The following is an 8,332-nucleotide window of genomic DNA, read 5'->3' as shown; positions in this document are numbered from 1 at the left end:
GCAGAATTCATTTTGCTCCCTTGATACTCTGCTGGCTTTGGATCATTTCATTTTAATGACCTGGTTTTTCTCTAGCCAGTGACAATCATAGAATCATAAAATAGTTCGGGTTGGAAGGGACCTTTAGATCATCCAGTTCCAACCCCCTGCCATGGGCAGGGACACCTTCCACTAGACCATGTCACCCAAGGCTCTGTCCAGCCTGGCCTTGAGCACTGCCAGGGATGGAGCTTTCACGACTTCTCTCGGCAACCCATTCCAGTGCCTCACCACCCCCACAGTAAAGAACTTCTTCCTTATATCTAACCTGAACTTCCCCTGTCTAAGTTTAAACCCATTACCTGTTGTCCTATCACTACAATCCCTCTCAATGTAATTCTGCCAGTTAGCATCCCTTTCTCTTGTTGTTGTTGTTTTACATTAGCTTAATTTTTTATAACGTTGAAATTCCAGTTGTGGACTTGGTGCAGGAGGGGTGTTTGCTAATAAGCAGCAGAAAACAGAGAGGAAGGCTGTTTTCTGTCGGTGTTGAAATGCTGCAGCAAGAGGCAGGGTCTTTGTCAGCGTAGTTTTACTTTGCCATCGCTTTTTTGGAGACATTTTAGCTATGTGTTACCAGCTGCGTGTTTGCTACAATCTGTGCTTCTGCAGCAGACACTTTCTAAGCAAGTGTCCTGAGCCTGGAGCTGCAGCACAGCACAGGAAGCTGTGGTTCCGTGGGTGTGTGTGTGGAGTAGTGTTTTCCACTACTTGGAGAGACCAAGCCTTACAATGCCTTGGAAGCAAGTTATCTTCTGCAAACGTTGTGTAAGTCTTCCTCTCACATCTGGTTGTTAGGGTAGAGCAACAGCAGCACCACGGAACAAATGCAGGCACAGGCCAAATGAGTGACAAAGGGCACGATTTACCACCTGTGATAAACGATGTCTGGTATCCTGCAGTCCCCTGAGCAAATGAAATGAAAGCCATTCTCAGCAGGACCTGGCTGTCGGTCTGTGCACCGCTGCAGCGCGGGAGCTAAAGGAGGCAGGCAGTGCTGGCTTTGGGGGATCTTTGCCCATCTCGACCGTTCATGGAAGGTCCAGAGCATGGGTTAGGGGAATACGTCTAATTACTGCATCAGTTTGTTAGATATGAGGAATGAAGTACACGGCCAGAAATGTGGTCTGAGCCCTTGGACATGTTATGGGGACAGATTTGTTCTTCCCTTTGTGGAGCCAGGGCACTGATGGCTTTGGAGGCACAAGTCCAGGGAGATGAAACATCCATTATCCCCTCTATAGATGGGTGAATTATTTCTCTGTGGCATTTCTCTGCTAGTCTGGCATGTGAGGCTGGAAACTTGATTTCTTGTTAATTGAATTGCCAGGAATGACTGATAACAGTTACCAGGTTTTCAATATCTGCGAGCATTGCCTACCAGTTTAGAGCAAAGAGACTTGTCTGGAGGCTTTTTCTCTGCCTTCAGAAAGGGCAAGTCTCTTCCAGCTCTTTTAAAGGTCTATCTTGACCATGTCAGCCCCTCTTATAAAGTCCAGAAGCCCCCAGTTGTAGGGCAGCACTTTGGGAGTGAGGGATGGTGAGGAAGCACAATGTGCTGCTCTGGCTCTGCCGGGCCCTGCCACAACATACCCGGAGTGTGGGAGCTGTTGATTAAATCAAAGCTCAGGGAGGAACTGCCAGCAAATGTGAATTACTTTGGGGCAGTACTAAGAGAGGGCTGTGTATCCCACTGATGGATGTTTGGCCACACTCACATGAATTCATATCTTTGGGAGGTAGTTGCTGTTGCTGCAATCCCCAGAACAGTCAACGATTCTATCTTGGGATCCCGATAGCTGTCGGAAAGCTCAGTATTTGCAGACTGAGAGTGTTTATTAGACCCCAGCACAGGAAGTTTTACAGTGTGGGTAAACCACATATGCTCCCTGGCTCTCCAAAATTCCTTTATTAGAATTGTGAAGAAGCAGCATTAGCTGTAGGAAACTTTTCTTCCTCCTCCTTCCTTTAATTCTCTCCTTTCGTAGAAAACATGTCCATGGTTATCTTTGACACTGAAGACTCTAAGAAAGCTCCTTGCCCATGGTGGGGCACAGAGGTTTTTATAGTTTTCTGGTTCTCAACTGCTGCTGCAAATTCAGACCAGAGTGAGATATATACATATATTTAATGTCAGCATGTATATAGTGTTTAGTTCTGTTTAGTCCCAGCTGACATAAGAAACATTGATTCATCTCTGGAAACTAAAGCTTAATGATTCATTATTGCTGTTAATATCAGCCTTTCTTTCTGCAACACTGTCACTGTTAGGATGTTTTCACTGCTCTCCAGGTTAGCCCACCAAAGCCCCCAGACCTATTTTTACACTTGTGTTATAAAAAGTAACCTGATTTTGTATTTTCACCTTTCATTTGGCCATCTTCCATGCAACATTTAGTTCTTGCTGATTTTGGACAATTTCTGTCTCTGAGCAGGGGTGTTGAACCATCTCCTAAAGCTTGGTTTGTCTAAAGTAATTTTCATTACTTGCTCTTATAAGCTGTCAAATTATTTCAGGACTAAATCACTTCTGTAGTGAAGAGGATAATTTGAATCACAAGAAACAAAAAAGCAGTACAGGCAGTAATTATCTGCTGGTGAGGGTTGTCAGGGATCCGGAGGACAAGCTGCCTTCACTGTTGCTGGGTTATGAAGGTGCCTTTCATGTAGGGCAAGTGGGCAAATGTTGGTAGCTGTGGGTCCAACTAGAAAGTGCACATCTGTGCTGAGCACAGGCCAATGTCTCGTGAAGGCAAACCACTTGATGGCTTTTACTTCAGCACCCTTATTCTCCAGTGGAATGAGAAGTACCAGCCTGAGCCAAACACTTTGGGGCATTTTTGTGTCTTCCTTGTACTCAGTTTGTGCAGGGTTTTTTTTTGAGTGTGTTGCTGAACTGGGATGAACGTAAGCATATAGTTACATTTTAAACTATTCTCAAAACATTGCTGAATCATTGGGAAGCACAAAACCATACAGATTGGGTGGGACCTCTGCAGTTCATCTGCTCCTTAGTTTTAATCAGGGAAACATGTCTTTGGCAAAAGCTTGTAAAGGAAAATCCCACCTACTGCTACAAGAGGCTGTCTCAAATGTGAGCATATTAAATATTCCTCTGAAATCCATTCACAGCCTGCCCTGCAAGATGGATAGCAGCCATGCTGCTCTCTATGCAGCCCAGGACGGGTTTGGCTTTCTGTGCTGCAAGCACACTTTGCCCACTCACGTCCAATACAACATCCACCACTGTCCCCAGGTCCCTCTCCTCAGGGCTGCTCTTGTTCCATTCATCCCCCTGGCTCTACTCATACTGGGGACTGCCCTGACCCAGGTGCTGGACCTTCCACTTGGCCTGCTTGAACTTCACAAGGTTCACATGGGCCCACTCCTCACGCTGTTCAGGGTCCCCCTCGATGGTGTCCCCTCCTTCTAGACCATCAACCCCACCACTTAGCTTGGGGTCATCCTGCTGTCTGTGCCACTAAGGAAGATACTAGACAGTGCCAGTCCTGGCTGCGGCCATAGCAATGAGCTTGGGGAATCCAGGCCAGGCCAACTTTGACAGGCAAAATGGGTCTTGTTTGCCCAAACTACAAGTAAAGGACAAAGGGCTGGATGGAAAGGGTGCAGGGAGGGTGGGAAACCGTTGTGATGGGGTTTTCAGCAGAGTACAGCAGGGTCAGGCATCCACATTTCATAGAATCATAGAATGGTTTGGGTTAGAAGGGACCCTTAAGATCATCTTCTTTGAAAACCCCAGCCTAGATAAAATGCATTAAGGAAACCATTGGTGAGATCAGAACAGCTCTGGCAGCTTTTCTTCCCATTACTGCCCACATGTTTTCCTTATTGTCTGGTCTTTAGAAAGGAGCATAGCTTAGGACGACACAACTTGAAAAGTTGTCAGTTTTCCTGAATTGTGGAAATACATCATGATCTGAAACGTTTACTTAAAGGAGGACTGTGCTGGGGAATGACTTTCCCTGGTGCTTGGGACCTACAGACCTTCACGGGATGAGACACGGCAATGCTCTGTAGCAAACCTGTGTAGTCACTACGCTGTGCTCCTCACCCACTTCAGGATCCTCCCTGAGGCACTCCCAGAGTTGTTCTCTGTACGTGCTGGGTTCTGTCAGACCAAAAGGGCCCTAAAGGTGCTTTGTCCCCTGCTAGTACGGAAATTGTATCTCTTTAGATGACTTATACCCCCCCCCCCAAAAAAAAAGTAGAATTGAGTTCCCCCCAAAAATGTATCACAACGGCCATTTTTCATCCTTTATTTCTCATCTTTTCACTCCTATTTATTTTTCTAGCTGCAACAATAATTGATATCACAGAATGAACAGGACGGGCAACCACAAAAGGGAGTAAATGGAATGTGGCTGAAGACGCTTCCTTCTGGTCACTTGGGTCGGAACAGGTTGGCATTCCAAACATCCAGGCAGAAGCAACACGAGTCCAACAGCAAGGAGACCCAGGAACCGGTGAGTTCAGTTCAAATACTCAGGCTGTACCTCCAGTATTTCAGATTCACAGAAGGAAATGAATAAATGTTCTCCTCTTCATCAGTGGGTATCTGCAGTAATTGTATCCAAGTCAGTAATCTCAGTTCTTTTTCTCTCTTATGTCACAGTAAGGGGAAGGCTCTCCCCTTTGAATCAGATCCTTTCTCCAGCCTGGTTTAGGAGCAGTCAGTCATCACCAACTGCAGGGGAGCTGCCACTGGTTTAAGCTGGTGACACAAAGAGCTGAATTCAGTTTCTTACTGATGTCAGACATTCAGATGTGATGCAAGTTGTTTATCTCCTTCAAAAAAGTTGCCTATGTCTCCTTCTTGACACTGTTGTCAGAAAGGGCTGCTTGCAGAGCACGAGCTTCACAAGATAAACAAACTCTGCCAGGTGTAAATCGTTTAGGACTTCACAACACGTTTCATTTGGGCCCATCACTGGGCTCTTCTAGATCCTCCATTATTAAATCCTGCTGGTTATTCACCCAATTTCCTTTCTTGACTGCCTTCCCTACCTCCCCCTCTGCATTTTGACAAGCTTGATCCTGGGGCATCTGGTCATTGGCAGCTGGCAGAATGGCATTGCCTTGGCCTCGCTGAGAGTAGAGCTCCCTGTGACCCATCTCCCTGGAGCAGAGCTGGAGTTTGGAGGCTGCCTGAAAGCCTCGACGGAAGTTTTCATTAAAGAACCCGTAGATGATGGGGTTGACGCTGCTGTTGAAAAAGGCCAGCCAGTGAGCAAAGGGGTAGATGTAAATGTTGATGATCTGCAGCTGCACATCGGAAAGGTTGGCGTAGTCTGAGAGCATCATCAGAGTCCACAGGGGAAGCCAGGACAGGGCGAAGAGCAGAGCCACAATAATGAGCATTTTGATGACTTTCTGTTTCTTCTTGGACCTGCTGTGCCGCTGCTCCTGGCTGTCTTTGCCCCCCACAGGCATTGCTGTGTTGCAGAGAGCAATGCTTATCCTGGCATACATGAGAACAAGGAGTGACAGGGGAGCCAGGTAGATGTTGGCAAACAAAACCGTTGTATAGATCTTTCTCATTCCTGGGTCGGGCCAGTCCTCCCGGCACCAGTACACAGGGCGGGTTTCATTGCCATAGCCAAGGATGACCCTGAAATGCTTCTCTTCTTGTACCTGCAGCATGACCGCGGAAGGACACGTGATGGCAACAGCCAGAATCCAGATGAGCACGATACTCGTGATGGCAGTTGCACTGGTCAGCTTCTGCTTGAACGGGTCAACAATGCACCGGAACCTGCGGCAAAGGCGGGTGTGGAGAAGCCGTTTAAGGAATGCTGAGTCTAACAGGCAAGCCTACACATGCACTGAACTTGTATGGCTTCTAAAAACATAGACTGAATCATATTCTCATCCTGCACAAACCAGTGGAATTGCATTGAGTTGCTCAGTTCAAGAGCTGCGTGGTAAAACAATCTTAAAAGAAGGGCACATTTACTGTTCAAATTTCCTCATTTTGATCTCCGTATCATAGAATCACAGAATGGTTTGGGTTGGAAGGGACCTGAAAGACCATCTAGTTCTGACCCCCTGGCATGGGCAGGGACACCTTCCACTAGACCAGGTTGCTCCAAGCCCCGTCCAGCCTGGCCTTGAACACTGCCAGGGATGGAGCGTTTACCACTTCTTTGGGCAGCCTGCTCCAGTGCCTCACCACCCTCACAGTAAAGAACTTCTTCCTTAGATCTAACCTGAACTTCCCCTGTTTAAGTTTGAATCCATTCCACCTTGTCCTATTGCTACATTCCCTGGTGAAGAGTCCCTCTCCAGCATCCTTGTAGACCACTTCAGGTACTGGAAGGTCACTATGTATGAGCCTGCTGCTTCGGCTACTTCATTGAACCAAAGCAGGTACTAGTGCCTCTCCTATGTATCTTCATAGCTAAGTAACAGTAATTCTAGACAGCTAGGTGTAGACCAGATCTAGCATCTTTAAGAGATACCAGAGGAGGAGCAAATTGCCACGGCTGCTCTTTAGTCACAGCCGCATTTTGATTTGCTTAATAGCCTTAGGAGCAAAATACATCCAGTCTGTTGCAGTCTTGTGTGGATTAATGAATCAGCCTCAGCATGGTCAGGTGGCCAGAGGGAGATGGAAGGGGCAGGTTGCAGTCTCTGCACCATCTTACCTGTCTACAGCAATTGCAACTAGGGTGAAGACAGAGGCAGAAACAGAGATTCCTTGGATCATCCCACTCATCTTGCAAACCAGGCTCCCAAATGGCCATCCTGGAAGGAAACAGGCAATTGAAATTTCCACCAGCTCACTGCAGCATTGTACTTATACGTGTAAGAGGAAACTTCCACCCCAGAACTAATACATTTCTTTGTCTGTGTCAGGTCATAGCAGGGGTCAGGGAAGCAGAGGTTTTATAAACAAACACTTTGCCAAACACCTTGGGTGAGTTTCTGGTGTTCCAAAAAACAGCAAAGCGACATTTCATAGAGTGATAGAATCCCAGGTTGGAAGGGACCTCAAGGATCATCTGCTCCAACCTTTCTAGGCAAGTGTGACCTAGACTAGATGTCCCAGCGCTCTGTGCAGCCAGACCTTAGAAGTGTTCAGTGCTGGGGAATCCACCACTGCTATGGTGGAATTTCACAATGAGAACAATGGCTCTTTGTTCCCATGGTGAAAAATTTTCCTTGTGTCCAGAAAGTTGTGATTTAACATCCCATTAAAAGGAGATCTCAAGACAAGGAAGAGAATCCACCACCGCAGCTGATTGCTCCTGCATCTGGCACATAGCATCTGCCAAGTCTTTCTAAAGATGTAACCTGGCAGCGGGAGAATCCCTTCTGAAAGACGAGGGATGTGGAAGTCAGCGAAGACAGCCCCAGACAGGACGTGGGTCAAGGCTTGTCTTCCTTATCTCTGACTTCCTTTAAGTGTTTAAGGCCAGGCTGGACAGGGCTTTGAGCAACCTGGTCTAGTGGAATAGACCAGGTGTCTATTCCTGGTGTGTCCCTGCCTGTGGCAGGGGGTTGGAACTAGATGAGTTTTAAGATCCCTTCCAACCCACTCTGTGATTCTGTGAAAAGCTTTCATAGCCCACTCAGGAACATGCACCCAGCTCTCAGGGCCTCAAGGCAAGCCCCTCTTGAGCTCTTTCTGCCACGGGGTGTGAACCGGCCTACCTGCAATGATGTTGTCCAGGAGGGTGGTGGGCATGCAGAAGATTCCCACCAGCAAGTCGCTGACAGCCAGGTTTAAGATGAAAAGGTTTGTGACTGTACGCATGCGTTTGGTCCTCAGGACAATAAAGCAAACCACTCCATTGCCGACCATACAGAGCAGGAAGATCAGGAGGTAAGAAATGATGAAGACAGCTGCCACTAAAGGCTGATGAAGGTAGAAGTCCACGTAAGAGACGTTGCCTTCTAAGTAGAGGTACTTGTAAGTCCCATTATTCAGCATGTGAGGCCATGCGAATGAAGAGTTTGAGTCCATTTTCTTACTCGTGTTGTAATGTGCTTTAAAAGACATTTTAAAGAGGTTGTTTTAGTGTGCTTGGAATTGATCTGCAGAAATATGACTGGTTTGGACATACTGTGTGCTGAAAAACATGCAGAGCTTACACAGACCCATCCCTCTCTGGTTTTCTTAACAGTCCATGTTCTGAGCCTCCCCGGACAGCAAAAACAGTGACTAAATGAAATCTTTGTGAAGTGGCTCAGACCTTCTGCCTGAATGCATCCAAATGCAATCCCTTTTGATTGAAAATGAAACATTTTTGTGTGCAGCTGGCCTGAGACC

The 8,332-nt window shown here is 46.9% G+C and overlaps 1 protein-coding gene across 1 annotated transcript; it reads right to left on the bottom strand.

Moving 5' to 3' along the window:
* Window positions 1–4,971: 4,971 nt before the first annotated feature.
* On the bottom strand, window positions 4,972–8,062 carry NPFFR2 (neuropeptide FF receptor 2). Its single transcript, XM_010018427.1, has 3 exons — window positions 7,714–8,062; window positions 6,705–6,804; window positions 4,972–5,812 (listed from the first exon to the last, which is right to left on the bottom strand). Exons 1-3 carry the CDS (start codon window positions 8,060–8,062, stop codon window positions 4,972–4,974), a joined length of 1,290 nt encoding a protein of 429 aa, XP_010016729.1.
* Window positions 8,063–8,332: the final 270 nt, after the last annotated feature.

This window comes from Nestor notabilis, unplaced genomic scaffold (assembly GCF_000696875.1).
Source record: "Nestor notabilis isolate BGI_N333 unplaced genomic scaffold, ASM69687v1 scaffold1920, whole genome shotgun sequence".
NCBI lineage: Eukaryota > Metazoa > Chordata > Aves > Psittaciformes > Psittacidae > Nestor > Nestor notabilis.
Note: the sequence above shows the minus strand (reverse complement) of the source record. Positions and strands in the feature narration are given on the sequence as shown.

Excerpts from the sequence above, each read along its gene's own strand:
- NPFFR2 (XM_010018427.1), bottom strand. The coding sequence starts at position 8,062 with ATGTCTTTTAAAGCACATTACAACACGAGTAAGAAAATGGACTCAAAC. Across the intron at positions 6,805-7,713 it reads CCTGGACAACATCATTGCAG|GATGGCCATTTGGGAGCCTG; the intron begins GTAGGCCGGTTC and ends GTTTCCTTCCAG. Across the intron at positions 5,813-6,704 it reads GTTGCAATTGCTGTAGACAG|GTTCCGGTGCATTGTTGACC; the intron begins GTAAGATGGTGC and ends CCTTTGCCGCAG.